A 17,370-nucleotide genomic window follows, 5' to 3' on the forward strand; every position below is an offset into this window, starting at 1 on the left:
ATCAATTCACGCTTTCCTGTCTCTCGAACGAAGGTGGTCGAATAGGTGCTCTCACTCTAGCACTGACTTCGTTTCAGGTAACAAACTCATGATAAGCGATAGCTGATAGCTGACCAGTAATAAGCCTGCAATAGTTATGAATTAGCTAACTAAATTGATTGTAGCTAGCTAGCTAGCTAAACGTAGCTAACTTTGTATAATTATGCACAGCAACGTTAGATCAATGCTAGTAGTTGACACGCTTTAGCTACGTTTTACTAACGTTATGATACCTGTTTCCAATGACTTGACAGCGTTACATTGCCTAATCATTTTTTGTTGTGGTAACCTAGTAGCAAGATGACCCAAACTATTAAGAGCCACGATGTTGCACATGCTGCCCACTAGCCCCAGTTTGTGTCTCTAATCGTTTTTAAGCAATATCGTAGAAAGAGTGCACTTTTTACACAGGAATTTGCATGTAACCCAGAACAGTTATGAATTATGCAAGGAATGTGATGCTCAGCAAGGTGCAACACTGTCAAGAGTTATTTGTTTCTGTCACTTGTTTTTCTGGTAGTGTAACGTTATCGCATTGGAGTTTGGCCAAGTAACGGTTCTTTTCTTCGACTGGTAACCTCAAATAATACTGGCTAGACGTAGTTTTAACTAGCTAGCTAACGTAATTTACTTGTTATTTATTTTGCTTGTTATCAGAAATTGTCTGGAGGGACTCTGTTGTTATTGATTGTTTGTAGAAGTCTGCCGGAAGTTAAGCTAGGGCCAGAACAACGCATATGCGCTGTAATGTTTGTTTATGTTGTTACCGTTGAAAGTGTCTATTGTGTGATGTGCTGGAAGAAACCCTGCCTACCATAAACCTCCCTCCCTGTGTGAAGCTATAACTTATTATGGCCTGCCCCATCTCCTGGCCACAGTCAGTATAGACACAGTCAAGACACAATTCTGGAATGGAAGCCACATAAGTGGAGCGAAGCTGGGTGATTAAGCCCCTTGTGAACTCATACATCACCTCCTACTTCATGTTGATAGCAGAAGGAGCACCTCTGTGACTGCAGACACAAGCTGTGTTGTGGACATGCAGTTTAGTCACGTCTTCAACAAGGAAAGTATTTACTGAAGTTTAAATTTTGAGTTTCTAAGTGCGCTGTATGATGTTTCATTTGATGTGTCTGAAAAATTAAATATATCTTATTTCATTTTGAGCATTTAAAAAAGAAATTATGCATGTGACAAAAAAAACAACTTCTACTTTAATCTTAACTAACCAATGGTGAAAATACGAACCATTAAATGTACGGGTTGCTGACTGATAGTCAGAATTACAGACCACCATTCACAGGATCCCTGCTTTATATAGGAAATCAGACTATCGATCTCACGCTCGAAGAGGAAAGAAAGAGACATGAGAGGTATGTAAATGTGCTGCTGTGAAGTTTACCTACTGTGATGGAGATTTCCATTTGCTTCTGCTTATGCTGATCTCTGCTTATGAATCTGTTTCAGGCAATGAATACAAATTGTACCTTCAGGACATACAAACAAGCTCACCCCACTGAATCAAGGATTTTCAACCGGATTATTCCTGCCACTATCAACATCCAGCCTTTTTTGCTTAATTGGTGCACAAATGCAGGTGTATGATTCTGACAGCAGAATGAGTCAGGCAGCCTTGAGTGTGGTCAGTATGTTTCATGTTGGGACCACGGGTATAAGACTTTAAGTCACTCTTAGAGGGAAATGTAAGTCAAAAAAGGGTTTTATTTATTTAAAAATAATACTTTTAGCTGTATGTCTCCATTTGAAATGCCAAACCATAACTAAGTCTCCTCTGTAGATACAGGGGGGTGCACGCAATTGGACATGTCCTCCAAAGACATGAATATTCTGTACTGCTTATATTCAAGATTGGATCTGGGAACAAGGCAACCTGTCACCACACTGCGTTTCATCTGGATATGTCATCAAGGAGCCCCCCCCCCCTTCCCTCGCTTGACCACAACTCACCCTAACTCAGTTTTAAGCAGGTAATCGTAGGTCAAACAGGATTAATATTCATTACAAATGCCTTTGAAATAAAGCATGACTGGACTCATCCAGTAGAGCTCCAGTTGGTTCTCCAGCCTGGACCTCTCAAAGAGCAGGAGGGATGGAGGCCATTGGCTGAGCACATGATACACATGGAGGCTATAAGCATACGGGTTTGGCCTTTGGGAAGGGCCATGTCACTGCTGTAGGATTATGTCAGTAAAAGGCTGAGAGACGAGAAAGAGGCCCATGCCCAACTCTGTCAGAATACCCCTGTCAGAACACCAGGCAATTTCTCCTTGTCTATTGAAAGTTTGTACTCCTTGTTGGGCAGACTGTATAGCCGCATGTGGTATTTTGGCATTTGCACATACACATAATGTGTATGTGCAAAGCTCCATAATGTGTCATAAAGACTTTTTTCTGGCTCTGTACTCCACAATTTAGATGTGTAATCAAACAATTCACAGTCCAAACACATGCAGGCTAAGTTAATTGGAGAGTCCAAATTGCCCCTAGGTATGAGTGTGTGAGTGAACGGTGTGTGTCCCCTGCAATGGACTGGCGAACTGTCTAGGGTGTATTCCTACCTCTTGCCCAATGCATGCTGGGATAGGCTCCAGCACCACCTGTGACCCTGGCTAGGAATAAGCAGGTAAAGATAATGGATGGATGGATGGCTGCCACAGATACTGGCTCACTTGTCGGCAGTGATGGGCTGGCATTTGGAAAGTACTACAAACATACTACAAATTCAGAAAATACGCTAAACAGAAACCTGGGCATGAAATGAATTGCTCAAAACAATATCCAAAAGCAGTGTAAGCTCTATAAATATGCAGACAACACAATCATAGCAAAGCAGTAATGTGTCTGTCTGCTAACAATATTACCCTGCAGTTAAACTGAAACCAATACAATGACCAAAGCCCTCCCTGACTGATGGAGAGAGTGAGTGCAAAACAGGTACGGAATACACAGACAGACACTGAATCTTCCAAAGCACAGCCACATGTCCTTATGCAGAAAGGGTCAGCTGGAGAATTTAATCACCAATGTTCAGTTGGTTGGGGTCAGAGTTCACCTTACAGAGGCGTAGTGACAACCCCACAGATGTGTGCACCACTTCTTCATGGCCCAAACATTTGAGTATTAGCACTCCGTGGGACACAGAGTCCTCAATGAAAAAGCCACTGTTCCTTCTGTACTATCTGGGTGTATCTGTGTGAAAACAGCTACTAATCCATAATCAGAAGCATCAGTGGATGTAACTCTAGGCAAGGCAGGGTCGAACAGAGTGAGTACAGGGCCCACGACCAGTAGACGTTTCACCTCCATGAAACTTTCTTGTGCACGGTCTGTCCATTCAAAGTCTGTTTCTCGAATGACACATGCGTGTATTGGCTCACCTACTGGGAGGAACTTGTAGTACCAGGACAGTAATCCCAAGAATGCAGCATAGGAGCAGATACAGGTGCGTTCAGGATGGCCTCGGTGTGTTCCTTGTCAGGAAGATTATCGGCAGTGATAATGTATCCCAGGAAACAGAAACTTGTCTGTCTGAAGCAGCACTTCACATCACTGAGCTGTAGGCCTGTGTCATTGAGTTCCAAAATGCAAAGAAGGTGAGGAACCACTAAGCTTGTTTTTCCACCTCAGTTGTTACAAAATAAGAAACCGTAGTGGCAACAAAAATTGGTATTGTAAAACAGTTCATAGAGATAGAACCATGAGTTTCAAACAGTGCAAATTAGGCATTTAAAATTTGGGCTGGATTGGAGATTAAAAAAATACCGATGTGTATAGTATGATAAAGCAAATAATTAGGCAACTTTATTAATCATTACGGCAATTATCTAATTCAGACCAATGTTATGACTTAACATTATGACATGTTGTATTTCTTATAGTGCATATTTGATATACACAATAGTAATCTTTCACATTATAATCTAGATATTTTTATGAATGCTTGTGTGCGTGTAACAGACGGGAGAGTTGTATGCGGATTGTGTAGTCGCAAATTTCTATCGTAATATTGCATTCTTAAAAAAACAATGAAACAACTGGGACATGACTTAAGACCAGGGTTTTGACGGTCTTAGCTCTAATGCTTGTAGCTTCATCAAAATAGCAATATGCCAACAATGCGCCTGACCAACCCCCCCTCATGGGCGCAAGTTCATTTGCTATACAAACAATGCGGGTGGTGGACAGGAAAATTACAACTGCGTCATTCTAAAACTAGCAAAGACGCTGTGCACTGAGTGTAAGATAGAGCCCTTATGCAGTTAGCCCTTGACTTGTTAAATGATGTAAATGTTGTTTTGTGGGGGAACTCCCCTTTAACAACTATGGGAAAGACGTCATTTCCATAGGTATAAATAATACATGTGTGATACCAACATGTTAGCAGCTAGCAACAGACTTGCAAATGGCGAATATGAAAGACTCAGCCATTCATATGTTGCAAAATTTTATTGGAAGCCATGGAGAGACAGCTCTCCCAGAAACAGTTCTTCATTATCTGAACAGTTCTCCAGTGTGTTGGTTACGACAGAGCAGTCTCGAGGGTTTCTTGCCCAGGCACCAGTGAGACAAACCTGGTCATTCTGAAAGAGAAAAAAAAACCTTGGTGGGTAAAAGTCTTGAATTGAATTTGCGAACATGTTTAAAACTCATGCCATTCTTTAAAAACAATTATGAAAATTCACATATGTGTGGTTCGGTGGTTTTTGAATTTCTTTGTATTTTGGTTGCATTCCTGTGTTAAAGTTGTGGTTAGTGGTTTGCAACTGTTCTTATACTATTGCATCACTTCAGATGTTCCACACATTATTTGCCAGAGTGCAAGAACTAGATTCCATCCTCTTCTTGTCTTGTCAAGCCTGCTCAGTTCTATTTGCATAAAACCAGACTTCTTATGTTGGATTTGGAGGCCTCTAGCTAAAGCCCCAATGGGGCATAATATGGTTTACTGAACGTATGTTTTTTTGATGGGTCAGTACCATTATCAATCGCATTGCCGTTCACCTCCACCTCACACAGAGTCAGGTATTTTGATTTCCCAGGGAGAAGAATGCTGACGTAGCGTCCCACCATCCCATTGCACTGATAGGTTCTGGTTTGCCCTGATGGGATGTAGGGAATCACAGCACACCTACAACATAAAAGCAAATTTAATTGAGGCATGTGGTTCAGGTGTTGAATTATTGGTGTTACTGTAACTGTAGAAAGATATGGAGGTATGCCCATCGTGAATATATCTGACACAAGTTTTGTCTGTGTGTGTTGGATGTGGCAGTGGGTCACCATACACTGGATTATCATTGCCATTGTTTTCCAGTGAGTCTCCGACATGAATCTCAGCTCCATTGATCCTCTCAGAACAGCAGTCTTCTCGGTTAGAAACGGCCACAGAAGTAATGTTGTACGATTTCAGCAGATCCACTCTCCACCAGGGGTTTGTTTCACCTTTTGTGTGGCTGCAGGACCCCTTTAAATACACTCCTTGGCGATTCCTGTCGATGGCATTGGTTGCATCACCAAAATCGTCCCACCGCGTTGATTGGGTAGCTTGGCCACCAGTAGCACGGTTCTCTTCAAGAAAGGATGGAAAACATTCATGCCAAATTTTATTATCATATTGTAGTAATGATATATATATATATATATTTTGCTTGTTTATCCCTAGTGTCACTTTGTAATTCAACATCATTCCATTTTAACATCGTTTTATCCTCAAATTTTTCTTTTTCTCTCAAATTTGGATTCAAAGTTATACTTGTAGGCTCACGCCATCGCTGAAATGTTATCTATCAGTTAAGCAGGGCATAGCATGTACATGAATCCTCAGAAATGCATGTAGCTAGCTGCCACTTTTTCAGTAGACCATGCCATCATTGTTCCAGTGGAATGTACCCTTTACGCTGCTTCTGCAGGCAGACTGCAGGTTCAAGATCGATCATGACTATAACCCTCCTTCCCTAGCTATGGCTAGTCTCGTTCTCATTTTCAAAAGGAAAGTCTTAAACTGTCTGATTACTTTTGCTGAAAAAAGGTGGATGGTGGCGAGATGTGGCGCAGTCTGTAAGGTGGCTGATTCCTGAGCCATAAATGAATCCCTGCCATGGGGGCTTGATCTCTACCATGGCACCTTCTCAGCTAGCATCCTTGCTCTATCTGTTACCCTCTCTGCTTGCTCCCTCTTTGAATGAAGCAAAAAATACTGAGGAGGGCAGGCTTGTCTGCTCTCCTTTTTTTCTTTTTTCTTTTTTAAAGGTAGTGTTTCGTGTATAAATCAGAGGTCAGCCGGGGCCAAAAGGTGCCGTTGTGTCTGTTCACACCCGATGCCCCAGACAAGTTGATCTCGAAGAAGCTCTTCAAATGTTGCAGCAAATTCACGCCAAGAAACCTGACGTTTCAGGCAAGCTGCATAAGCTGTGACTGCTTCCCCAGGGTTTCTGACACAGGACTGGAACTTAAAATGTTAGACTATTCCATTGGGCTTGGGATTAAAATGATGACACATGTAATGATTTCCAAATAAGGCACTTCAGGGGGCTTCCGTGGGGCTATCAAGTCCATAACCAGACCGTATAATGTACTGCCACAAGCAGAGAATAAAACAGCCCATTTGGTTTAGTCTTTAGTTATTTAATTTTATTCAAAGTAAAAAAGTCACCCTTTCAGTATATCTGCTCCATGTTTCAGCAGCTGGGTCATAAATGACAATTGTCCCAAAAAGTTCCTTAATCATATAACCCAAAACTCGGGCATTCTGGCTGGATTTTCAATATCAATTTCATTGTAGTACATTTCACCTCCAGCGGGTGGCAGATTTGCTGTAGAAAGAGGTACAGACTAGATAGTATCTAACACTGTATCAAGCCTAGTCTTGAAAATCCCCAGAGTTTCTGCCTCTACTACATGACCTGGCAGGGTATTCCACACATTGACTACTCTCTCTGTGAAAAAAATCTTCCTAATGTCTGTATGGAATCTACCTTTTGTTAATTTCCATCTATGTCCCCTTGTTCTACTAACAGAACTCAACCTGAAGAATCTCTTGTATTTCACTTATCTTACTCATTCAAAGTTAAGACACTGTGATATGGCAAAACATCTTATAAGCCCAATATACGAGTTGAGTTGAGCTGTCCTACCTTGAACTGTCCTACTCACAGTACATTGTCTGTCTCGTGTGACTTCATCCTCTTCAGCGAATGCTGGGGAAAAGAGCAATAATAAATATGAATTTATTATGATAAACGCTAAAGCAGGATGACTTGTTACATTTATTATGCAAAAAAGAGAGACTATTGCAAAATATCACATTATTCATCAAACTCTGTTTATAAAGACAGTCTATCCATAATTTATGCCACTAATGTTGCTAACATTTTAACTACAGTCAATTGAAATGAAAAGAGTTGCATTTATTGTCATTTTTCTCATTACAGACGAGTGTAAGAATGAAAGAAATACAGGACCACGATGCAGTAAAAAACTACCATAAACAATTAAAAAAGGAAAGAAACACAGGAGTTACATTTATAAGAAAGAACGATGAACAATAAATGCAAAGTATGCAATTTTCCTGCTTCTGTGATTTAAATCAAAGTCAAATTTGACAGCATTTGATCCACGGAAACCGTTGATTGCCTTTTGAATAGACAGTGAAACATCCACACACTGCATGGGAAAGCCCTGAAATTAGTAACCTGCTGGAGGATGGCCTGTGCCATACACCTTAGACATGGTCTGGGCAGGCGGGTGGCGAACAGCGCAAGTGAAAGACTGGACTGACTCAGAAATTCCGACTAGCTTCCAATATTGCACTACGCCATGAAATATTGACTGACATACCCCCCATTTCAGCACAGGACGAGTCACGAAATTATCAAAGCACTCAAGTGTGTCAAAATAGATGGCGAAAATACCAATTCGCCTGTGCAACAACTCGCAACACGCCACATGCCGGCTGGGAGAAAAACTCTTTATGTTCTGAAAATATTTTCAAAAAAGAAAACAAAATAGTTGATATGAAAGGCAAAATACATGCCATGAAGCACAGATAAATATGTTCACATGCTCTAAGAAAATGTCAAACATATGTAAGGTACAAAAAATATCTTCAAATAGTCATATTTACAAATCAGCTCTTGATTTTGTAAGGGTTGCTGGACCATCTCTGTTTTGGATGAAACTGGCTGCTCTTGCTCCCGGTTCAGTTTGTGGTCAGATAATCTGTGATCGATTGGTTTGCCTTGCACCTTGAATTAATGCACAGACGTCATGAAGTGTGCAGTTTAGTCCTCTGTTGCCCTTTGCTGATGATGCCTTTCCCTCAGAGTTCCATGCCTCAGAAGCATCAGCAAGCTGAGTTGTCCTGGTCACTCAAGATTCTGCCCAAGCTATCACCCCTCTTTCAGTGACTGAGGCCTCTTCTTGCAGCCATTTTAGCCATAATTATCGCCATCCAGGCATGTCCAGCATTATCAACATCACCTGATTACCTATGTGTGTGGTAGCATTATTCTTCCTAGTTTACATTTTTGTTCACTGGCAATTTTCCAACTGAAGCTTATTTTACAGCTTGAATGTTATAACAATGCAGAAAATCTCTCTTGAATCCTTGGGGAGGCATTTTCAAATTTCCCAACTTTTTTTCCCCTACCTACCAACCCAGTGTTCATAGGCCCATGTAGATGATTGTTGGTAATGACTATGTACGAGCTCTTGCAGGGGAGTGTAAAGAATTTTGAATGCAAATAAATATTTTATGCTTACCCAAGAGTACATTTTCTTTCAGGTGTTCAGTTGCTTGGGTAGAGTCGGGATCTATAAAGAGAAAGAAAGACTGAATCATTCTACTACTATATTATCTTAATGTGACTTTATTCCTCACATCCTACAGCTGACTCATTATGCTTGCTGGAAGAGCACATCCTTTTTTAATCAAACAGAAAATAAGCATTCCAGTCTAAATAAACCATTACTAAGTCAGCAAAAACACTAATATGTATACAATATTATTTCAATATTTTGGTTTTAAATGACTAATATAAACATTGTCTTATTACTAAAAATGTATGGTCATCATAAAATAACACAAGCATGTAGCTGATGTATCAATAGGCTAACTGACAAAACTGATCTTGCCAGTAATGCCAAATTGATTAATGCCAGTAATGCAATGGCAAAAACAGATAGAAACAGATAAGGCCCTTGTTGCCCACCTCTAACTTAGACCTCAAACCCACAAATGCCCCTGAGAAAATTCACGCAAAATTTGTCTGGGCCAATGGAGAACTGAAATAAATGTAGAAAAGCTCCCGTAGGTGAACTATTCCTTTAAGACCAGGTGTTTGTTTCTCTTAACACTTTCAATATTAAAAAGGGATGTACAGTTCAATTTACAATAAGAAATAAAATAGATGATTAAATTAAATTGATGATTGTCAGGTAATTGAACAGAGTACACATTCATAACTATTTGAATATTCTGACTCATCCCTATTGTGTACATATAATTTGAATATGAAATTAACAATAACTGCATTCTTGCCACAAGGCAAGAGTGAAAAATTCCTGAAATGCCTGATTTCACATTTAAGAGTAAATCACATTTAATAATTTTCTTTGATAAATGTCAAAAATGTAAACATGCAATTACATATTGTGCCAAATAATTGTTGAATGGATTGCATGAAGTCAAAGGCGAATGACAGGATTTCTTCAAATTCTTCTGATGAGTCTGGTTCAGTAACTGTCAAAAGCAAAAAACATGAATTTTACGTAATTGTTATTTCACTCCTCAGATGTTCCAAAAAATGCAGAGATAGACTGTAATTATATTAACAGTTCACATGATCATGTTCATATGATATACACTTGCAGAGATGAATTGCGTGTAATGTTCTTGAAAGAGCTCCTTCAGAAAGTGTCTGCAAGCATCTGACTGTTCAACACCACATGCGCTCTCATAATGTAACATCAAGAACTAAGCATAGTTTACATTATTGTGGTAATACCATGGATAGTATATTGATCTGAAGAATGTATGTGAGTAATCAGTATATGGAAAGAACAATAATTTCCTTTGATAAATACAAAAATAAAAAACCAAAAGCGTTGATGCTGTACTTACCCAATGGTGGACCGTCTGTCGTGACTTCTGGCAGGGAGACTGATTTTGTGAAGAGAAAAATATACAGGTTTAAAAGTTATCTTACTGTAGACATAAAGCACAACAAGAAACTTCACCTGTAGGTCAGCTATGCTTGACAGTGAGACACTGGTACAAGTCAAGAAAATTTTGTTGGTGCATAGGAACATTGATTGGTTCGTGTAATTAATATCTGATGATGTTTACTCTTGGTTTCATTCTTTTTTGACGTTAACAGGCTACTGGAATCTACTGTTCTTGTCATGTAACATTTTGATATGTCCTTCTCTGTACGAACCAGGATCAGGTTCTGCATGGACTTCCACTTCACATAGAGTCAGGTATTTATCGCAGCCAGGGAGGAAGATGTTGACATAACGTCCCATCATCCCATGACACTGAAAGGTCAAGGTCTCCCATGCAGGAACAGAGGACATCACAGTACATCTGCGGGAGGAATTGAAGATTTTAGGCAATGTGAATAAAACATCCCCAACTGCTATTATTAAAAATAAAAGTTTTAGCATTATTTAAAAAAAGGTTGAAAATATTTGTTTTTATTAAGATGAAAAGGAAATTGAGCGGATAGGACAACTGTTGGTCTTAGACTATGCAAATGACTTCATGGCATCAGTAAAAACAGCCAGCTTAAAATTGGGGTCAAAAGAGAGCCAATACTATCTTGTCAAGAGCTAAGATCTGAGGGATAAAAGAAAGTGGGGTTCCCATTTCTGCTTTAGCAGGGATGCAAGCCTTGATCTTTATAATGGATAGTGACATGCTTATTGTGTACTGATAGGTTCCCAGTTTTATTTAGTATACATATATATATTATATGTAGTGTATTGTGTTTCCGTTTCTGCCATTACTGTGTCTGTAGTTTGCATGCCTCTGTGTCTAGCCCCTCTGTAGTGTGTCTCAGTATAACACCTCTAGTGTCTGCGGCAAGGATGTCACATTCCTATGCTAAATGGCTGCGAGGGTCCCCAGGAAGGGACAAGACCATTTGTCTCCGGCCCGCCACTTAACTCAACCTTTTGATATGTAGGCCATGACTGCAAACTGTATATCCAGACACCACACAGCGTGATCGGCAGAGATTCTCTCAGCGCAGCGCCCGAATGTGCTGGGTCTGTCTCTCCCTTGCGCATTGAATTAAACATCAAATCCTCTGAGGAAACTTTGTCAGCGTGTTCTTCATCGTCCTGCATTTGACTCCACGAATAAGGGTAAAATATCCTAACGGTACTTTCTTCAGAAGGATGTTTATGCAGAAATATTTCACATGAGAAATCACCTGAAAAATATACAATCATATTTAAATGTACCGGATCAGGACCTGCTCTGTCACTGCAATACAATAGACTAAGGGCCCAATATACAAAATGTGATTAATAGGCATTCCCATTTGATGACTGCGTAATTGGCTTAAAATAACACGAGTAGACTGTGTACACACACTAACATACTGTAGTCTCATCAGGCTACATTCTGCGCTGAGAGTTTTATGTACATACTTGTAAAACTGGTGTCTTTTCACCAATCATGACATGCAAATTAGCAAGAAGGGCACTTCGGTCCAGGTTACTATAATTTATGCTTGAGCACTTCAAATAATAATATTTTCTGAATTTAGTAAATGTACAATTGCAAAGTGAATTTTTAAGAAAACAGCCCATTGTGTCTTCAGATTCTGGATGTGTTTGCAACATTCCATGGCCTAAATAACCAGGAATTTGAGACAAAGCTGTAAAGTAGGGGTGCGGTCCACTGCCTTACATTGGATTGTTGTTGCCGTTGTTTTCCAAGGAATCTCCAATTCGGAGCTCAGCTCCATCAATCATCTCTGCGCAGCAGTCATCTCTGCTGGTGATGGTTACAGAGGTGACATTATAGGCTTTCTCCAGGTCCACTCTCCACCAGGGGTCAGCTTCAGTGCGGGTCTGAGTGCAAGATCCCATTCGGAACCAAGTGTTGCGTTTTCCATCAACGGCCTTGCTAGCCTGGCCCCGAGAGATGGATGATGACTGACGCGCCTTTTTCCGCAAAGCAACATTCCCTTAAGGAAGAAGAAAGTGTGATGTCATAGCAGCTCAAAAAACTTATAAAAAGCACATTTTAATTTGCTGCATGTTTTGAGCGTATGTCACAATGGCAAGAAAAGCTGACATCAAGATAAAGTGGTGGATTCATGCACAAAGGATAGTTTTAAGTGTTTAAACTGTATTTGATTGGTTTTTGTCATAACAGGTAGTTCTTAGAAACTAAATCATACAATCAGATATAGAACACACAACAATGCTGCCGTGGATTGCTGTTTTGATTCTTCCTGAGGTTATCACTTGAATTCCAGGCTGCCAATCAAGGGTTATATCTGTAGGTAGTTGGGTAATTGCCATGCATGAAGTGTACTCTTTCAGTGCAAGGACTGAGGGTTTCAGTTGGTGGGCAGTGGACTGAAAAGTAGTGGTACTGCCGCATGCCCTTTTGTAGGAGATGGGCAAATAAATAGAATGGGAGCAAAATGCAGAAATAAATAAAGAATAATTAATAAACAGTGATTAATAATAATAATCATCATTCTTTACCCATATCAAACATACTGTGATAGAATATTCCCAAAACCAGTTATTTTCAGAAGAAGATGCATTTACCTTTTTGTGTTATACTGGGTCCCAAGGTGGAATCTATTCCGATGTCTTCTAAAAAAAATGTAATGAATTCACTGTAAATTAAAAGGGATGTTTTGATTCCACGTTTTTTTTTTTTTTTTTTTTCAAATATTGTAGATCCAGACATATGAGCGTAAAATCAGTGGATCACACGCACCTGGGCTACGTTGGCTAATCAGCCCAGGTGCTTAAAGGGGCGCTGCTCTCCACAGTTCGGGGCCGAAACCGGGAACAAGGGGCGCCACCAGCTGGCACAGCCGTGACCAATCCGCCAATCCGCGGACTGACTGCCACACACCTTCCACGCAAGAATTCAGCCGAAGGCTAATTCAGCTTATGCCGAAACCGCTCCCTCCCAGGTTTCGGCACCAACTGTCACACGTCAAGCGTGACACACCGGGCAGGGAGATGCGACAATACCCGGGAACACCGTTTGTGTCGCACGGAGAGAGAGAATGCACACACGCAAACACGAAATAAAATAAACGGACCACTTCACCCTTCCCTCTTACGGGTTCCTCTTACGGGCAAAAACAATTCGTTAAAACAACAAGCTAAAATAACAAAGACAAAAGAAAGTAAAACAGAGCAGCAACTTTTCAGTTCGCCTGCTCTGTATCTGACCCGCCTTCTCGGCCAGGTCGAGCTCCTCCAGCATCCCAGCTGAGGATTACTTCCTTTTCAGTCTTTAGTGCTTAAAATAAAACGAAACGAAAATCATAATTGCGCTCTCGGTGTTAGCTCCCGGTCTCGGCCCCGAACTGTGGAGAGCAGAACAGCTTTAAACACCTGGGCTGATTAGCCAACGCAGCCCAGGTGTGTGTGCTCTCTCCACCAGCCGGCACAGCCGAGACCAATCCACCTCTCAGGCGGACCGACTGCGACAGTGTCATTTTGCCCTGATATTATGTTCTGGTCCATACCTGCAGGACTCGCATAGACTTCCACTTCACACAGAGTCAGGAATTGGGTGTATCCTCGGAGAAGAACGTAGATGTAGCGACCCACCATCCCACTGCAATTAAAACTGACGGGTTCCCTTGGTGGAATGGTTGAGATCACAGCACACCTGAAATGGAGATTGAGAAGGGAGACAAATCATTCAGTCCTGTAATGGCCAACAAATGATCTTTTATGACCAAAAGTGGTGGGAAGAACGAGAACGACATACGTTGGGTTGTCATTGCCATTGTTCTCCAGGGAGTTCCCAATGTGAATCTCAGCATCATTGAGTCGCTCAGAGAAGCCGTCCCCTCTGTTAGAGATGATCACTGAGGATACTCTGTGCACACCCAGCAGGTCCACTCTCCACCAGGGGTTAGTTTCACCCTCAGTATGGCTACAGGATCCATGATAGTAGTCACCATCGCGGTTTCCATCAATAGCCCTCCTAGCATAAGCACTGCCATATGTTGAAGATTGAACAGCCTTTCCTTTCAAGGCCACATTCTCTATAGGAATAATCAAAGACTGTGACAGCCAGAGCCAACAAAATTTGTACATTGCTGCCTGTCATTCTGCTTTGTTTAACCCTGAAATATGTAAGAGTAATATGTCCGAGTTGTGTAAGAGAAAGCCTCTAGTCCACATTTCACAATTAATACCTTCCTAAATGTAATCCATTGGCAATAATACAGTCTATCAATGCATTGAAAATAATGCAGATTTTAAAGTGCAGTGTCGACCAGGAAGTTCAATGAAAATTCATAAATTGTAGCTATTAACAATAACAGTTACATAGCCAACAATGCAAAAATTCCTTACATTTAGAAAACATTTTTTATTTGCAACTGTCATTAAAAACACCGGCTCAAAATGTGCTTGTTTGAGCTTTTCTTAGTGCCAATCAGGGGCCTCGTTTATTCATAGATTTATACTTGAACTTAGTCTTAAGATAATTTCCGACGGTGTGCTTACGTTCGATTCCTAAAAGATACTGAGCATAAAAAACCTTGCTTACGCATGTTCTAAGAAGCTATAGATATAGATCTCAAATTAACTTAAAATTGACAGCACGTGAACGTGCCTTACATTCAGCGATTTGCTCTTATATAATGCTAGCACAAATGAGGGTTTAGTCAGGAATAACCATGAACCAAAAGAGAAAAGCAAACTTTTTGGAAGACGAGATCACGGCAATGGTAGAGGAGATTGAAGACAGGCAACACGTATTATTCGGCGGACTAAATAGTGGGTTGACAAACAAAGCCAAACAGGTAGCTTGGGAGTGTGTCGCCGCTGCAGGTGGGGCAGCAAAAAGCTAATGCAAAGTTTACCACAGGCTTGGACGCATATGCGTCCCAAACTGCAACACCTCTACATAACCAGCAGGAAAACCACTTACGTCAAGTCTAGACTTTGCTTAGAGATAAGATCATTTCCACGTCAAAGTAAGGTTTTATAAATAACTGCTTGTATGTGGTTTTCTGCGTAAGTCATACTTAAGATCAAAATTGATTGTAAGTCCATTATATAAATGAGGCCCCAGGACAGGAAAATTAAATATTTCCCCTCCCCTCACTGACGGTTACCTAGTGTATGTTCGTGCTCACATCGTCCCAACGCAAGGACTGCAGTCAGAAGAATTACTGTTACTCCCTTCATCCTAGAACAGAAGAACAATGATCTTCACTTTCAAACCTGTGTATGAATTTGTTTAATTAAATGTTCTAAATATCGTAAGGTAACAAATCTTCTGGTTAACACAGTTATAATTCCAGCCTACCTTAAAGTTGAGGTCTCTTCTGTGAAAAACATGCAATTTCCCTGCAACATGCAACTTTTTTGTACTACCCCCTATTTCAGATTTTTTTATAACTGCATACCAAATTCCAAATGAAAATGGGTAGCCTTGCAATAAGAAAAACTCTCTGCATTAGAACCTACCTTAATTTTCCATCAATTTATGCTTTGTAGATCAAATATTTTCCAGGACACTGATTAAAGACTACTATGAGAAAGAGATGTTCACGATTATACAACAAGTTATGTATTCAGTAACCCAATGAAAAGCAGTGTGTCAACCGATGGAATTCGTCATGTATTATGATGTCAGAAGAGACTCCTGCTCAATTAAATAGGCACTTTAGCCTGAACTTTACCCTGAACTGTCCAATGTAAATATTATTTCCCAATATTTGCATTAGATGTTTTCTTTTTTTGTGTGTGTGTTGCATTTTATTTGAACTATATGATAAGGAACAGAGTCCGCACACTGTAGCTTATGATATCCTGAAAAATATCTGTTCGGGTGGAGACGTCGTTGTTTTGATTATTGTATCCTTTTGTTTTGTTTTGTTTCTGCCCAGCACATTTAGCTACAGTATACTGGATGAGCATGCTCTAACTCAGTTCACTTTCAATTATTTATCAGAAGACATACAGCCGTGGCCACTATACATGTGTTGTCATGGTTTTGGCTGATGCCACCATTTCTTTTCCTTCCTGCGCCTTTTCTTCAGTTATTACGGCCATTGGTTTTTTCATTCACCTTTTCTTCAGTTATTACGGCCATTGAGTTGATTGAATTATACACGTGCAAATTTCCTTTTACAATTTGCACCTGTTGGTGTTCTATTTAAACCCTGAGCAAGCCGATAAGCTTTGCTTCAGTGTCACTTATGTTGCACGAGAGCTGGTATTCTGTCAAGCGAGGTAAAGGTAAAGGTAAAGGTAAAGGTAAAGGTAAAGGTAAAGGTAAAGGTAAAGGTAAAGGTAAAGGTAAAGGTAAAGGTAAAGGTAAAGGTAAAGGTAAAGGTAAAGGTAAAGGTAAAGGTAAAGGTAAAGGTAAAGGTAAAGGTAAAGGTAAAGGTAAAGGATTGAGCTGCGATATTGGATTGTTGTGGCTATAAAATTAGCACAACAGTCTTTAGCTTTTTTAGATTGTTGGCAACAAGTTAGTGCCACAATCTAAGCTCAGTATTCTTTCTTTAGGGTTTTACTTTTTCAGCCTCGGTTTGAGGTCTTTTCTTTGAGTTGCCCCGTTTTCTGCTCTGGCAGTTTTGTTTTATTTTCATACTCCTTAAGCCTTAGTTCTTTTTTTACCCAGTACGTGGGTTGTGTAGAGCTTTTCTTTGGGATACTCTCCCTAAGGAGTATTGTTTTCCTTTCCCTTGTCTCTTGAGACTTTGTGGCCATTTTACCTCTGGTTAATAGCTTAAAGAACCCCCTGTTCAGTCGCGGTTGGTCTCCCAAAACTCCAACTCCCTCACATGTGTAGGTAAAGTACGAGGTGTTGCAGGTGCCAAACCTCTGGCAAAACAGTTTTTGTAACTCCTTGCAGCCACTTGCATTGTACAGTGCTACTGGTTTCACACTTCTGCTTGTGAGTTCTATTGGCCAATTTAACAAATTCTTTGTTTTTGAAAATTGTGTGATTTCTACTTCTTTTTCAGACAAATTTGCCTTGACTGCTTCATGAATTTAGCCAATAGTTTCTATGACAAACGCCCAACCTTAATTATTGTGACTGTGTAATCTGTACTGTTTGATTTCTTGCTT

At 40.3% G+C, this 17,370-nt stretch overlaps 1 protein-coding gene and 1 long non-coding RNA gene across 2 annotated transcripts in view; one reads left to right on the forward strand and one right to left on the reverse strand.

The window, feature by feature from the left end:
- Positions 1-17,370, reverse strand: part of LOC118228382 — a 52,054-nt gene that overhangs the window by 17,105 nt on the left and 17,579 nt on the right. Inside the window, exons 6-13 of the mRNA XM_035419903.1 lie at positions 11,978-12,257; positions 10,497-10,645; positions 10,181-10,219; positions 9,707-9,799; positions 8,821-8,871; positions 7,194-7,256; positions 5,346-5,628; positions 5,037-5,188 (exon numbers count right to left, since the gene is read on the reverse strand). Coding sequence (XP_035275794.1) covers positions 5,037-5,188; positions 5,346-5,628; positions 7,194-7,256; positions 8,821-8,871; positions 9,707-9,799; positions 10,181-10,219; positions 10,497-10,645; positions 11,978-12,257 — 1,110 coding nt within the window. The remainder of the gene's footprint in view (positions 1-5,036; positions 5,189-5,345; positions 5,629-7,193; positions 7,257-8,820; positions 8,872-9,706; positions 9,800-10,180; positions 10,220-10,496; positions 10,646-11,977; positions 12,258-17,370) is intronic.
- On the forward strand, positions 1,358-1,877 carry LOC118226177. The gene is made up of 3 exons (XR_004764974.1): positions 1,358-1,412; positions 1,507-1,742; positions 1,838-1,877. It is a non-coding gene; the product is annotated as an uncharacterized LOC118226177 (long non-coding RNA).

This window comes from Anguilla anguilla, chromosome 1 (assembly GCF_013347855.1).
Source record: "Anguilla anguilla isolate fAngAng1 chromosome 1, fAngAng1.pri, whole genome shotgun sequence".
NCBI lineage: Eukaryota > Metazoa > Chordata > Actinopteri > Anguilliformes > Anguillidae > Anguilla > Anguilla anguilla.